Source organism: Psammomys obesus, unplaced genomic scaffold, assembly GCF_907164565.1.
Source record: "Psammomys obesus unplaced genomic scaffold, mPsaObe1.curated_primary_1811, whole genome shotgun sequence".
NCBI classification, from domain to species: domain Eukaryota; kingdom Metazoa; phylum Chordata; class Mammalia; order Rodentia; family Muridae; genus Psammomys; species Psammomys obesus.
This window is the reverse complement of record NW_026587216.1, coordinates 41,268,675-41,285,357: the sequence shown is the minus strand read 5'-3', so window position 1 is coordinate 41,285,357 and position 16,683 is coordinate 41,268,675. Positions and strand designations below refer to the sequence as shown.

General features: G+C 42.9%; 1 protein-coding gene across 1 annotated transcript in view; it reads right to left on the bottom strand.

Moving 5' to 3' along the window:
* Nucleotides 1–1,442: 1,442 nt before the first annotated feature.
* Nucleotides 1,443–16,683, bottom strand: part of Rad54b (RAD54 homolog B) — a 65,967-nt gene continuing 50,726 nt past the window's right edge. Inside the window, exons 8-14 of the mRNA XM_055603144.1 lie at nucleotides 15,865–16,004; nucleotides 11,552–11,842; nucleotides 8,048–8,223; nucleotides 7,031–7,292; nucleotides 5,378–5,444; nucleotides 5,009–5,209; nucleotides 1,443–1,724 (exon numbers count right to left, since the gene is read on the bottom strand). Of these exons, the coding sequence (XP_055459119.1) occupies nucleotides 1,513–1,724; nucleotides 5,009–5,209; nucleotides 5,378–5,444; nucleotides 7,031–7,292; nucleotides 8,048–8,223; nucleotides 11,552–11,842; nucleotides 15,865–16,004 (1,349 nt within the window). The 3' untranslated portion in view covers nucleotides 1,443–1,512. The remainder of the gene's footprint in view (nucleotides 1,725–5,008; nucleotides 5,210–5,377; nucleotides 5,445–7,030; nucleotides 7,293–8,047; nucleotides 8,224–11,551; nucleotides 11,843–15,864; nucleotides 16,005–16,683) is intronic.

The window sequence follows — 16,683 nt, the reverse complement described above, 5'->3', positions numbered from 1 at the left end:
CAGGCTGGTAGAGTACTCAAAGAATTCCAATACTGGGGAGATGGAGAAAGGAGGATTAGATGTTCAAAGCCAGCTACATAACAGGCGTGAAGCTGGACATAAGACACTGTCCAAAAAAAAAAATCCACATGTAAAAAGCAACAGCATTTTTTTTTTTTTTAAAGAATAGTAAGAACTCAAGAAAAAGTCAAAGCACGAGAGTATCCCATTATGAGAGCCTTTTAAAAAAAAAAACTACCAGTCGGGCGTGGTGGTACAGGCCATAAGTCCCAGCACTCAGGGAGGCAGAGGCAGGCAGATTGCTGTGAGGCCAGCCTGGTCTACAAAGGGAGTCCAGGACAGCCAAGGCTACACAGAGAAACCATGTCTCAAAAAAAATAAAAATAAACAAACAAACAAAAACTACCCAAGATTAATTTCTAGAATAAAAACTTTAAGGCACTGAAAAAAAATAAATTGAAAAACTTATTAGAATATGGAAAGACACCCCCATGGTTTGGCAAAATATTGCAAAAATACTGCAAAACCAGTTGCAGATTAAATACAATCTCATTAAAATCACAATGGCGTGCTTCTCAGAACTAGGAAAAAGAATCCTAAACTATATCTAGAAGAACAAAACGCCTCTAATAACTAAAGCAATCATTATCACAATATACGATCTCAAAAACTATTACACATTACAGCTACGGTCACAACAACAAAACCATGGTATTGGCACAAAGCAAACAAGTAGAACAGATGGAAGACAGGACCCAGAAATAAACCTAGAGTCACTGTTAATCCCCTTGAGGCACAGTAGTGGCCAGACTCCTCCCCTAAGGTCCTCCAAGCACCAGGTTCCACCCACACAGACCCTTCAAGACACAGGCATAGGCAGGGGTTTTCTTAACAGGAAGCGGCCCGGAGCACTTGCTCTTTGCCAGCCCAACGACCCGCTCCCGTTCCTGGCTTGCTTTTCCTTCCTTGGTCTCCATGTCTAAAAGCATCAACAAAGACAAAGCCCTTACACTGCAAAGAAAACCATCACCAGGATGGAGGCCAGCCTGCAGAGTGGGAAATCTTAGCCAGCTCCTCACCTGGAGATTCCGAGCCAGGATACATTAAGAGGCACAAAAATTAAACAGCAGAAAACCCTAAATCATCCCATCAATAAAAGGGGTAATGAACTACAGAGACAGTTCTCAAACGAAGAAACAGCCAATAAATACTCAAGAAAGTGTGCGATAGCCTTGGCCCTCAGGGAAAGGCAAATTAAACTGCCGACACTGGATCAAGTGTGTGGATCACGGACTCACGCACGAGCAGAAGCAAGATGACAGCACATCATTGGTGTTTCACTTTCAACCCTGAAGGGTACACACACGAAAGCAAACAATTTTATTGTAATTAAACTGACATATATTAGAACAAAGTCTACCCTTATAACTCAGGTAATGTTATTCTCAATATTACATTTATTCCTCTATTAGTTTTTAAGGGAGCAAAGGAATGGTAGGAAGTAGTCCTTCGTTAGACGGCAGGAGCTTGGTTGGTTATATTCTGGAAAAAGAATGACACATTTCCCCTTATTCTCTCGAGAAATGGGTCTGGGAGATTTAAATGGTCTCCAGAAAAATGTTTCCACTGCTTCAGCTGTGACATGGAGAGAGGTCTCAAGGAGTTAGGCTTCTGAGGGCCAAGCTGACACTGTCTAGAGGTGGCGGGCGGTTCCGATGCATCATCTGAAATGACAACAGTGAGGCCCCTTAGGACAGCAGATGCCCCGCTCTATGCGGAGAGAGCCATGCGATGCGTCACGTCTGATCACCACAGTTCAGACTAAAGCGTTCAGTCATCCACCCTCATTACAAATGGGGGTAGGCTGCTGACTGCGCACTCAACAGACCACCCGGCCTCTGAATCCAACGGCTTCATGGTCTAGTAAGAAAGATAGACAAAGAGCTTCTCGAAGAAAGGGTCACAAATCCACAGTCTGTCGTCTCAAGCCTCTGGACAGAGCTGAGGGTGGAGTGTGCGTAAGGCCTTTGGCCCTATCCCCAGCACTGATTAATAAACAAGGCCTGTGGTTATTTCTCCGTGTTACGGATTTGCGAACACAAACATCCGGGTCAGAACTCCAGCAATGGAAGCCACTCATTTCTGCAGCAAGCACAGGAATAAGACTGTGAAATGGCTTCCTATAAATGAGTCAAAAACACTACTGAAGAACCCATCAATTTAGGTTAGGCTTTCTTTAAAGGCCTGTCTTTATTCTTTTGAATTATGCAGTTTGTGTGTCTGTGTGTGGCTGAGTACATGGGAATTCAGAAGCCCAAGGCCAGAAACGCACATCCCTACAGCTGGAATTACAGACACCTCTGGTCACCAGTAACATCAATAAGTTATCTGACAAATACATACTTGACTGCATGGCAAGGGCCCATAAATGAGAGTATGTAACCGGCTACACAGCGGTTGGGTGGTAGGAAATAAATTGTGATATATTCATCCAATGGACGACACCACAGCTGAGGGGGAAAGGAACTCACTCTTGCTCAGCATATTGCTATTTCTAAAACTGTGCAGTAAATGCATTGTATTTATATAATTTACACACCCCCAACTACTCCACATCCCACTCACTGTGAAACTTATGGACACTTTTAGGATAATTATTGCTACACACACACACACCCTGCTGGGTCCATTTAGTATTACACACACACATACACACACACACACACACTCACACATATATGTTAAGGACTAGATTTTTTAAATAAATCATGAGTAAAGAGGAAATAACAATAGAAAATATGAAATATTTAAAAGTAATTTGAGAATATCAAATTTATGGGACTTCACACAGAAGAAATTTAAAGAATTAAAAGCCATTTATAAAATAAGTTTGAAAACCATTAAGCCATACCAGGCGGTGGTGGTAATCCCAGCAGAGGTGGGAAGAGCTCTGAGTTTGAAGCCAGCATGGTCTACATAGTGAGTTCTAGGAGAGCCAGGGCTACACAAGAGAAACTGTGTCTTGACAAAACCAAAAAAGAAAAAAAGAAAAGAAAATCACTAAGCCAAGTATTCAACTGAAAAGACAAAAAAGAGCTACATACATTACAACAGAAAACCACGCCTAGTAGCTCAAGACCGTATTTGTTACTTGGGAAGCTGAGATAGAAGGCTTGCAACTTCAAGGCCAGCTTTGGCAACCTGGGGAGATTATGCCTCAAAATAAAAAATGGAAAAGAAGGTTGTTGATACAGCTCAGAAGGAGAAAGCTTGCCCAGGAGCCCTGAGGCCCTAGGCTGAATCTCTAACTACCATAACAGACACTAATAAGTAACAGGTAATAAAAGGGCAGGCGTGGTGGCGCACAGCCATCATCTCAGCACTTGAAAGACTGGGGCAGGAAGATGTGTTCCAGGCTAGCCTGGGCTACAAAGGGAATCTGAAGCCATCCCAGGCCACCGAAGAAGAACTTGGCTTTAGAAGAAGGAGGAGGAGGAAAGAAAAAGTTCTACGAAATAAACAAACAAACAAAAAATACACAATAGAACCAAATGTTCATGAAGAGAAAAAGGAAAATATTTATCTGAAGTTTTAAATCTACCCCTAATGCAGGGTTAAGATAACTATCTATGAGATGAAGGCCAGCCTGGTCTACACAACAAGTTCCAGACCAGCCAGAGCTGCTCTGACATAGTAAGACTCTGCCTCAAAAGCTAAACAAGTAAAATAAAGTCCACCCCCTAATAAACAGATATTATATCATTGTAACTGAAATACAATTATGATTATGCATAACCAAATTTATGACTTCTAGTATGTCTAATACAAATTTCAGAATATGTACAACTACGTATAACTAGATTATCTGCTATATAATCTAGTTGGGCTTGTAGCCTGGCACTCACGTAGAGTGCTCACTGAGGATGCTCAGGGCTCTGGATTCAACTTCTAAAACCACAAAAGGAAATACATATGTACAAGATGGGTATTAATGAGTATATCTGTGTATGTATGTACATGAACATCAATTTAATATGTACGTACATGCTTTGTTTTTGAGAATTTCATATATAAGTACTGCATTTACCTCATTTACACACCTCCAACTCCTCCCTTAAAAAAAGTTAAAAAATAACTTTTTTTATTTTTTATATTTTTAGAGACAGGGTTTCTCTGTGTAGCCCTGGCTGTCCTGGACTCACTATGTAGACCAGGCTGGCCTCAAACTCAGAAGAGTAACTTCTTAAATATCACAGTATTTTTTTAGTCTCTTGAAGATTTATTTTATAATTTATGTCTGGGTGTCTACGAGTCAGGTGAGTATATGTACACATGAGTGGGGGAGTCCATTTGCACTTTGCACGTACCATGTACACAAAAAAAACATGTGCAGTCTGTTAGTGCTAGAATCCAAATTCCAGTTCTCACAGCTGTGCAGCAAGCATTCTTAACTGCTGAGTCATCTCTCTAGACCCTAACAATGTCATTTACCAAGTGACTTCCCACCCGTGGTCAGGGCTCTCTCGCATCCTGCCTCATCTAGCTCCCAGTGAGCAGTGTCTGAGTTTAGAGGCAGATATTTTCAGGCTTACTTAAACAACGCCAGCAGTCAAGTACTGAGAAGAACGGTTGATTATTCTAAGTGCCTCAAAGTCTGGCCCCATTATGAATAAGGCTTATACGAGTTAAACAAACAGTAGATAATTCTACTAAGTATAGGATTTTCATGAAATTGCAATAAAAAATATAAAATATTTGCTTACGTGTGAAGCCATCCTACCAGGCTTTGAGAGATTGGCCTACATAAGTTAATTTTTTCACAACAGATTTAGAAACAAACTAAACAGAGCACACGGTTCTACCAAACACTTTCTCAAGCACACACCGAGTAATTGTCCCACAACCCGGGACAAAGAAAGCTAGCACACGCAGATGGAGATGTTTTCAAGTCCCTCTGTAAGGGCTGCAGAGACGAAGTGACTGCACTGAGGTAATGGGATCAACTCACCGGCGTGACCTGCTTCCCCTGAGCACTCACACTCGAGCAGGTCATGAGTGACACAGCGGGAATTTTCATGTAATGTGAACAAGTTCTTAAGCTCTTCCACCGAAAACTGGATGTGCTCGGATGACCTGGTTAGGTCTACAACTGCCCCAGAAAGGCCTTGCTTACTGATCTGCCTTTGATAGATCTTTTCCTCTATTGTACCTGGGGAGGAAAGGCAGTTATTAGATTTCCTTCTTGCATCTATGACTTGCGTTGGGTAAACATGTCTGTTACTTATTATCTGATAAAAGGATATGTTCCAGATATTGAGGCATAGACTAACAAAAAGAATTCAAGGAGATACATTTTTGTTGCGCGAAGATCTTTTACCTGTAGTCAGGAGTCTGTAAATATGTACGGGGTTTTTCTGACCATCTCTCCATACTCTAGACATAGCCTAGACAAAATAAGAATTCTGAGTACAGTAGAAACCGATGGCCCTTGCCACATGAGCAATTTGCAGGAATATATTTTACTACTGGGAGTTCTGGATTTCACTAATAGCGTCAAAAACAGAGTAAGGTGCCAGCAAGATGCTCAGGGGTAAGAGCGCCAGCATGACATGCCATTGTGGGGCCCAGAACCTACACTGTAAGAGAGAACCAGCCTCTGAAAGCTGCCCTCTGACCTCCACACACATACCACAGCACACAAGCGCGCGCGCACACACCCACACACGCGCGCGCACACACACACACACACACACACACACATACAACGAGCCCTCTTTTCATCTCTGACCTGGGTTCAGAGAGGGAGGCTAGGCACTCCTGGAGGCGTGTGAAACAGCTTTAGGAGTGCCATGCAACAGGGAGGTAGGTACCGTGATCAAACAATGAAAGAGCAAATTTGGATGGCCAAGATACAAAGAACCAAGCACAGCCTGGGCACGGAGTGTCCAAGCAGCTAATAATTCACCCTTGAAAATTCCTTAAGGCATCTGCAGTCACTTTGGGCTCCCTCTGGATTAAAGATTAACACTGATACTGTGCAGTAAAGGGTTGAGGTTTAGACCCTGCACACTCCTGAGACTGGCCGCCTCCAACTGAAGGTAACAGCAACACAGTAGAGACAGGAGACGCTATGTTCTCATGCTCTTACTCCATGGAGCCTGCTACTGACTTCCTCTCTTATTAACAATGTTTGCATGCGGCTGGCCCTTATCCTCACTTTATCCAAACGGGAAAACCCCACCAGGAACAGGACAATGCCAGCATGCCTGGCCATCGGCTTCTACCTCATAAACAAAGTTTAGAAAAGAAAATCCCTCAACTTGTGACATAAAGATTTCGATGAGTGCCACTCCTAAGACCGACAAACCAGAGGGCACCTAAGAATCAATAAAGTGCCTGTTTTCTCTCTGTCCACAGGCAGCCTGGATCCTGAAATCAGGTTTATTCTCTTTCCCTCAACTCCTTTCTCTCCTATGGAAGCATAAGTCTTAGAGTCCGTGCTCAGTGCGCGTTTTATTTCCACAATCATCCTTCAACCTTCTATCACACCCAGCTTCAAATGACATAAATGTGTGTGGCCTCTGGAGAAGATGATAATTGAATAATTCCTCAGGCAGTCACGGAGGTACTTCATGCCTACAGAACCTCAAAACGCACGAAAGTGGACTGCTCACTGAAGACAACCATGGGCTTCTCTAAGAGGTTAACGTAGCCTTACTGCGGCCTACACAAATTGACCACAGCAGGTCACTGCCATCCCCGTGCTCATGAACACCCTCCACGCCTAGCTGAAGGGCGTAACACGAAGCCTGGGTTTGAATTCTCATGCTGCAAGACAAGTTTCCATCTCTCCTCACACAGAACACCTATGCTACTGAGATCCTATGTGGAGGTGCTGTGAACGTTAAAGAGACGGTAACTGGAAAGCCTGCTCCACAACAAGAGCCCGACACGCAACAACTATTTACACATCATCCCAATTGCACTCCCAGGCATTCGAAAGGTCAACTCACTGCATAAGCATTCCTACCTGGATGTCAGTGGCTGGGTTCCAGTCAATATCATAGAGAATCAAGTGGGACCCTCCAATAAGATTAAGTCCCACACCACCAGCTTTTGAACTTAATAAAAAAATCAAATCAGTGGAGTATTTACTATTGAAACTGTCAACAATCTGCTGCCTTTGAGAGACCGGTGTTTGACCATCAAGTCTTGCACAAGCATATCCGTGGCGCCTGCACACTTCTTCTAAGATATTCAAGGTTTTTCTGTAGTTGGATACCAAAATCACTCTGTCAACCAAAAACAAAACTTCGTTACTCCGGTGTTAAAGCAGTGTCTTAGGTTTTTCAGGTGAAGGAGAGCTGATACTACAGAAGAAGCAGTGGCGGGACTGGATAACTAAACCCCGGGGACGCCTCCCTTCTCTGGAGTCCCTATCCACACTTCAGCTTTCAGATGGTAAAACAAAGACCTCGCCTCCTTCACTTCTACGTCACCCTAAAAAGGAATAAAAGGAACAAAAGCACAAAGTCTATCATGTAAACAAGGAAAAACGTAAAGCAGGGACAGGCTGGCCTTAACGGTGGCACGGAGGGACGGCTAATGCAGGGCAGGGTCCAGCGAAAATCCACACCAAGTATTCGCACCTCACAGTCTTTTCATTTTAACCATGTGCACATGAGCACAGCTACCCACGGAGGCCAGAAGAGGGTGTCAGAACTCCTGCAGGTGGGGTTACAGGCAGTTGTTAGCTACCTGACGTAGGTGCTGGGAACCAAACTCAGGTCCTCCTGGAAAAGCGGTATGTGCTCCTAACTGCAAAGCCACCCCCCAACCCACTATCCCTTAAAATCTTGCTCAGGCTCCCCACAAGAAAGGAGTTCAGAATATCAGAGCACAGAAACCCTGGTCCCTGTTCCACATGACTAGGTGACTTGGAAAATTTTATTCTTTGGAGAAAGCAAACCAAAGAAACCGAGTTCAGGGAGGACTGTAAAGGTAGGACATGGTGACAAAAACATGAATGGCTGGACACAGGGCTTACTTTTCCGTGGGTCGCAGTTCGTGGATGGCTGCCAGGAGCTTTACCAACACCTGTAGTTTTCCTGACTCGTTCTCAGTGAACTGCAGAGGGTCATAGCCAGCAGGGAACACAGTCAGCAAGCCTTTGCACAGGCTCCTTTCTTCAGTTTCATCACAACTTGAGCTAAACTCTTTCCCCTGTTCAAATGTGAGTTAATACTGGTTCAGGTTTACTGTCTAATAAGTAAGGAGCAAAGTTAAGGGGAGTCCAAGCTCACTGTGAAGTCAATCTTTGTAGGTCACAATTGCCACTTCCGAAGCAGCACCCAGCCTCCCAAGGAGCTCCCGGGCCTTTCCAACCCCCCAGTAACCCCTACCAACACTCCTTACTCTATCTCACTCTCTCGTTTCCTCCCTACTACTTTTTCTCACAACATCTCCCAAATGACAAGCTAAAACAAGCACTCGGCTCACACCAGTTTCTTCATAAGACGTAATGACGTCATCAATAAGCTAACAGAGAAATCTATCTTATAGCACATTTTGCTTATTTACCAGAATTTGTGGTGGATGTATGCTGGATAGTGAACCCAGGGCCCCTATTTAACTCAGATTCCCTTTATTCCAAAGTGATTACAAGCACCTCTGATATTCTTTCCTAAATGCCCAGCTGACATAGAAATACATAGACAAAATTGCAGTGACAGATGACAATCCCTTTTTATGTTAAATGGTCAAGATTGGCAGGTCTCTTCACTCTTCCTAGTTTACTGAATCCTCTTTTTCTAAAACTTTGTTCAGCCTACACCGCTGCCCGCCTGGAAAGCCTCTTCCTTTCCTGCTGTTATCTTAGTTCTATAAAGACTTGAGGGCCCAGTTCGAATCTCAACTTCCTTTTCTGAATCTCGCCCTAGAGACCAGCCTGGCCTAGAAGTCCCTGTGTGGTCTAAATGGGCCTTGAACTCAGAGGAGCGCCTGCCTCTGCTTCCTGAGAGCTGAGATTAAAGGAGTGTGCCTACGTGCCTGCAGTTTGTCTCCTTTATACACACTGCACTCATCTTTGACCTTATCTAACTGAGTGGTTAACTGTAAACACTGTTAACTCCCCTTAAGTACTTGCATGTTATAGTCCCTTTTTAGTAGTACTAAACAAACCTTTCTGGTAATTGTAATTTTAATTTCAACAAGAAAAAAAAAATAATAATACTTAGGCAAAGTCACTTAATTAAGTATCTGTAGAATGTGAAGAATCTATAACAGGTTAGATCTACATAAGAGGCCTATAATTTGAAGAAGTCTTGACCCAGGGTTTAGTTTAAATATTTGAATATGCTTACACTTAAAGAACTTGACAATGTCAGGTGGACACACACATTCACATACACCACACACACACACACACACACACACACACACACACACCCCTACATATCAATACACAAACACAGAGAGAATATGCAAAAACACTCTAAATTAAGTGATGTATTCTGGGCCATCACCATTTCTTCCTTTTAAGGAAGAATTTTTGGCTTCTATTTTTCCTGGGCTTCATGCCCAGGGGGTTTAATTTTTACTGCTGTATATAGAATCTGTTTCTTTAAAAGTTGCTTAATGAATTGTTATAATCCAGCCCTCTGCAGATTTACACAAAGCTCACTTCTACGATAAACTAATAGATAGGATCCGCTGTGGGATTGGAGAATTCTGTTAGAATAATCCACTCTCTGTGTATATAAATAATGATCTCATACATAAGCTAGCACCCACAGTTTTTTGGGGGGAAGATTATTTAAAAAGATATTTGGATTTTACTGTTCAAAGAATTGAATAAAAGCTTCCCATGGTGAGCTGGAAATGTCATTGCTTATTGTGCAATTTCTTTAACCAGGAGTTTCTGTTCGGTTCTTCCCATAACTTCTTGTTAAATTATCATAACGGTGTCGTCACAAAGCAATTATTGGCTCGGTCTTCCGGATAAGGAAACCAATGCTTACAGACACAGATTAAGTACAGAAATGTGCCAAAAGTTCAAGAATTAAGAGCTGGGAATAGCGGTGCATGCCTGCAATCCTAGCTGCTGGGAAATTAAGACAATGAGACACAGAATCCAGGGTCATACTCAGCTACAGATGGAACTCAAAGCCAACCTGAGCTGCATGAGATGTCTCAGCGAAAAGAATTACAGGTACAGCTTGAGAAACTGATACCAGTTATAATCTCAAAAGTTCTCACCATGCTGCAGACTGCCTTATGGTCATTAAGTATGCAAACAGTTGACTCTACGACGTCATTATTCAAATTCACACATACAAAAGCAATCTAATCTTAGGAATGTTCTAGAATAAGATTATATACAAACATCTCTCAGTTACTATTTCCTTTCTTTCTTCCTTCCTTCCTTCCTTCCTTCCTTCCTTCCTTCCTTCCTTCCTGCTTTTCTTTCTTTTTCTTTCCCCTGGCTGTCCGGGACTCCCTCTATAGAACAGGCTGGCGTTGAATTCAGAGATTTGCCTGTCTCTGCCTCCTGAGTGCTGAGTGCTGAGATTAAAGGTGTGAGCCACAAATAAGGATAGAAGCCGAGCACAGTAGCAGGTACTTCCTGTCCCAGCTATTCTGAAGGCTGAAGGAAGAGATTATAGCTCAGAAATATAATACTAGCCTTGGCAAAACAGCAAAACCCCCTCTTAACAAAAATAGGGTGACAGTAGTCATTTTTATTCCAGACAGTTGTGTAAAGAATAAATAAAATAAAACCAGAAAAGCACTTTATTCTTGGAATACTGATATACTTAATAACTATTAGCTAGCACTGTTAATAATATCAAAATGTGGTTTTTCTCTGGCTGGAGAGTGTATAAAAATTTTTATTTTTTTATTTTTATTTATTTATTTTTTAATATTCATTTATCTTTATTTTATGTGCATTAGCGTCAAGGTGTCAGATCCCTTGGAATGGGCATTACAGACAGTTGTAAGGGCCATGTGGGTACTGGGAATTGAACCCGGGTCCTTTGGAAGAGCAGACAGTGCTCTTAACCACTGAGCCATCTCTCTACCTATTTTTATTTTTGTTTAATTTCTGTTCTGCAACAGAATCTTACTCTCTAGCCCAGGCTGACCTCAAAAATGAACACAATCCTCCTGCCTCCACCTCCCACATGCAAGTATTACAGGTGTGAGAGCCAGGCCAGTGTGTTGATTTTCTTTTTGTGGATTTTTCTGAATTTTCCAAATTTTATGCAACAATCACACATGACTTTTATAAAAAGAAAGATAAGTTATTTTAGTGCTAAGTTCTGTATTTGTTAGCATCACATAAAACCAAATGACTCTATTAATATAAGATAGGAAGGGAGAGACCCGTGGCAAAGGATGGAGACGTTCCACAGCAAAACCGCACGGGGAGGGGCTACTGAGCATTTCACACCCTCACAAACGCCACGCCAGGCACTCCATGGCTGAGCACAATCTGCCTTCTGGGACTCTCCAGCCACACAACAGGCCTAGAAATGTCCACACTACTCACCTTCACAGAGTGGAACAAAAGGCAAGGATGGTTGCACAGTTTCTTCAGGGCTCCTATGCAGATGAGGTGAGGGCTGTTTTCCAAGAGTCCTTGCAGACACGACCTGACAGACTGAGAACTCAGCAGCGCTCGGTAAAGTTCAATCTGCAGTGCTCCCGGTCTGCAAAAGACTACGTTCTCTATCTTAGGGGGAAGATACTTATTGATGACCTCCTGCGTTCTTCTAAGGATAAAACGTCCAGTGAGGCACGTGAGTTCAGTTGCTCTTTTCTCTCCTAACTCTTTTTCTTCCTATGGAAAAAGGAGCAGATTTAACCAGTATGTACAAAAATACCTGTAGCTATAGTTAAGATGAACCTGCAATATTATACAATAATGAGCCATCATTAATTATTTCCATCAGATTTTAGGCGGAGAAACGGATGACTTTTGAGACAAAGTCCCACTACAATAGCTCAGGCTAACCTGAAACTCACCACATGGCCCAGCCTGCTCTTGAGTTCAATCGTCCTGCCTCTTCCCCCAGAATGCTGAGATTACAGCACATGGCACTGCCAAGTGACGTTGACCTTTCCCAACAGTACAGATGAAATACAAGTATGGGGGAAGAGGACCCAACCATACTATCCGAGGTATAACGCAATAGGAGAATATGTGCAGGGCCCTGGGTTTAATTCCCAGCACTGGAGAAAAACAACGTAGAAACCCATCACAGTCTTTTAAAAATATATACTTTTTATTAATTCTGTGAGACTTTCCTATATGTATACAATGTATTTTTATCACATTCTCCCCCTACTACTCCCTCTAGTTCTTCCCAGATGAACCCCAATTCCCCCACACCTCCCAACTTTTTGTTCTTAAAAGAAAAAAAAAAAAAACACTGTGGAGTAAATAAAAATGGCCCACACTAGCTCATGTATTTAAATGCTCAGTTGCCAGGGAGTGTCACTATTTAAAAGGATTTCAGGGATCAGGAGGTGTGGCCTTTGAAGAAAGTTATCACTGGGGGTGGACTTTAAGATTTCAAAAGCCCACAGCAGGCCCAATCTCTCTCTCTCTCTCTCTCCCTCCCTCCTCCTTCTTCTCTTTCTCTCTCTCTCTCTCTCACTCTCTCTGTGCCTGCAGATCAGGATGTCTCTCTCAACTACTTCTCCAGCATCATGCCTGCCATGCCTGACGCCATGCTCCACGACATAATCTTAATGGACTAAGCCTCTGAAACTGTAAGCAAGTCCCCAGTGAAATGCCTTCTTTTATAAGAATTGCCTTGGTCAGGATGTCTCTTCACAGAAATAAAACAGTAGCTAAGTCACTGACCAACTCCAATTTGTGCTACCCACGTACTCATGGGTGCCAGGTGCCACATCCTCGAAGAAAACTGGTTAACCCTCTCCCAAAAGCCATCAGCTGTCATTAGCTCCTCAGCCACAGGCAGGAGCTCATGGGACCCTCCCTAAAGAACTGTTGACTGGTTTGATCTTGTACAGAGGCCAAGGCTGCTGTGAGTCCATTAAGGCAATGGTGCTCTCATGTCCAGAAGACACTGTTTTGCCAGCCTAACCTCTGATTCTTACAATCTTCCCAGTCTCTCTTCTGCGACAGTCCCTGAGCCTTGAGGGAGGGGTCTAATGTAAACATCCTATTTGTGGCTGCATACTGTACTCCATGAGTTTCTGTGTTAGTTACCATCCACTGAACAAACAAAGTTCTCTGATGAAGTCTGGGGGCCGCACTGATCTAAAGATAGAAAGAGGAAAGTAAGACACTGCGTCCACCATTCACCAAGGAAAGGTTGCTGGCCTGACCTACAATACCCAGCTGTATTTCCTCCTGTGCAGCAGGCCTTAAATCCAGTCAGAAAGCAGTTGGCCACTGCTGCCGGGTTTATGCTGCTACTGCACCCATGAGCTCTTGCCACCAGTTGTTACTGCAGCTCACAGGCTCACAGCAAAGTAAGACTTTTGATTATTTTTCTCTCCCAGAAACCTACACCGCACCTTCTAGTACTGTGAAAGCTCTCCAGCAGAAGGGAACCTCCTGGTCAGAACCAATTTAATTTCTCCACGTCCTGTGACCAAAATGTGTAGTATCGTCAGGCATAGGGTTTCTACCATCAAGTTCTGGTGGAAAACCAGGTACAATAGCATGAACCTACATTGTTTGGGCATCTCCAGATACCCCTGACCAACAGCAAGGAGCGCTATCTCACACCTGACACCACACAGTTTTAGGCAGTCTATGGCCTATAAGAGCGAGTTTTATCTCCTTAAACTCATGTTTGTGTATAATATAGATTATAATAAATATATCTACAAATACCATATTAAATGGGTTTTTATACAGTCTTTTCAAACATTCTTAATATTAGTTTTTCTCCCCCCCCCCATCAAATGTTTGGTATAATTTTGGTATAATCATTTAATTAACCGCAATCTCCTTATCATTGTTTGGTTACTGACACCATGGAAACCCTATTCTGAAAATAAGCGTTCATTTAACAGTTGTAAGAACATACATCTTTAAAAACACAAGCAAATTCTCCTCCCAAGGCTGGGGGAATATCTCAGAAGCTCCAGGAGAAAGAGAGAAAGACTGTATACCAGAGGTGGGAGAAGGAGAGCAGAACAGTACCTTCTGGGCGTGACGGGACCAGGCCAGTCATGAACTCCTAGCAGCTACGGCTGCCTGTACATGATCAGCCAGTCATCAATACAGCATGGTTTGGGGGGGGGTACCCCAAGCCCTAGCTGTGGTCCAGTAAATGGCCTACACTAGACACACACGGGCTGCACTAATGGATTCAGTGGGCTGTTTTGTGAAAAAGACACTAAGTTGGAAGAGGGACCCGCACTATTAATCCACAAGGAGCTGGCAGGGCAATTGGTGTGGAGTGACTTATGAGCAAATACACTCTACAGAAACTATAGTTCTACCTAGAACTACAAACATCTAACGTCTATTTTTACCAACCAAAAACAACCACTGTTGAACTGGTGAGCTGGGTCAGTAGGTAAAAAATGTTGGGACCCATAAGCCACATGACGGGAGAAAAGAACCAACTCCTGAAAGCTATCCTCTGACCACACACATGCCTTGCTACACACACAAAAGGAAATTTTTTAAATATTTGTGTTTTAAGTAGCATTTCTCTATAAAAGTACGAAATGATATATCATTATTTGTAGCAAGAGATACAATCTCAAACAATGAAACTTCATGCAAAAAAGGAACCAGTCATTTTGGCTCATCTTTGCATTCCTCCATCGCAAACTTCTTAGCCTCTGATCCACGTGCAGTATTTGAAATATGTGTTAGATTGGGCTGGGTGAGGTGGTACATGCCTTTGATCCCAGCACTTAATAGAGCAGGTGGATCTGTGAGCTGAAGGACAACCTGGTCTAGACAGTGAGTGTCAGGACAGCCTGGGCTACATGATAAATCCCTGCCACAAACAAACAAAAATAAAAACCCTATCAGAGCAATGACTGACTAACCTTTTGTAAATGTAATATGCCATGACATTTTCCATGCAATTATTAAATATTCACGTAAGCCATTACTTTGTACCGTTTATGATTCATGTAAGATGCTTTTTAAAATGTATGTTGAAAAGTTACCTTTTCATTTAAACTCCTCTAGGACAATACATGGCTCTGGGCATGGGGCTCAGTTTTCAGACTGCATGTCTCCTGGGGAAGAAGCCCTAGGTTTGTTCTACTTAGCGCCTAGTAAAACTGTGTTTGTGGCACAAACCTGTAATCCCAGCACTGGGGTAAAGGGTGGATCAGTTCAAAGTCAGCCTGAGCTACAAGAGACAATCACCAAACAAACAAACAAACAGTAAACTAATACCGTTAGATTTGGGATTCATGGTTTTTTTGGGTTGTTTTTACTTGGCAGTGTTTTTATGTGCTCTCACTATGACGCTCTGGCTGTCCTGGAACGCACTGCTGCTGCTCTCCAGCTTATACTGCCTTTTCCTGAGGTGTGCTACCCCCGCCTGGTGTGTGTGTGTGTGTGTGTGTGTGTGTGTGTGTGTGTGTGTGTGTGTGTTAAACTGTCATACTTTGTAGTCCAGACTGCCCTAAAATGTACAGCAATCGGGCCTGAGCCTCTGAGACGCATTTTAACAATCAATGATTTCCTAATTTGTAGCAGTGTTCTCTTTAGTGATACATGGAATGGTGGTATAGATTATTACTGGTAGAATCTTAGATTTAATAAAATACAGTATAGACATGAATACTGAAATTATGATTCTTCCAGACATACTGCTCTTTAAAAAAAAAAATCATTAACGTAAACTATACCTTGGAAGAAGAAGGTTCTCTTGAAGTAATGATGGGCTCTTCATATATTTTCCGATAAGACGACAAAGAGCCTAATATTCCTGGATTAACAAAATCAACTAATGCGAAAAACTCTTGCAGGTCATTCTGAACCGGGGTACCTAAGGAGACATAAAAGTGATGGCAGGTTGTCATAATCACAGGTCTCTGTAGAAATGTGTGGCTTCTTCCCTGAGAGCAGAAATGCCAGCAAGCACTCTGTAACTGAGGAGGAGCAGCAAAGCCAAAGCCTAAAATACCAACGAGCACATAGACTGTACACCTGGCTTTAGCGAAGCGGCTGAGGGCAGGCGCTGGGGTCTGGCTGCTCACGCTCTGAGCCCACCACCTCCCTGAAGTTGCAGCCATAAGCATCACCTGTGACACAAGTGGGTGTAGGAGGGGGTGTGGGAGGAGGACCCTTGTGCTGTGAGGGTCAGCAGTCAGTCTATATAACCAACCTAAGAACTGGGCTTCTAGCCTTGACATCCGTGAGGAAAGTATTTCAGGCACAGTCTGCCGCTCCTTATTAAGGTAACCCTGACAGACAACATACCTATTAGTTTCTAGATCCTAACCGCTTTCTAGACAACGAAACGCTTTTCATAACCGTGAGCTAGAAAATAGCAGGAAACAAAATTACAGTTTCTTCCACCATGGATAACTGAGTCCCAATCACATATGTAACACTGAACATGCTCATATGCAAACTTGGACTTTCACAGAGGAGAAACATCACATTTGGAGCAAAAGGTCCTGTCATTCTAAGTACAAAATATTGGTTCAAAGATCCAGCTCAGC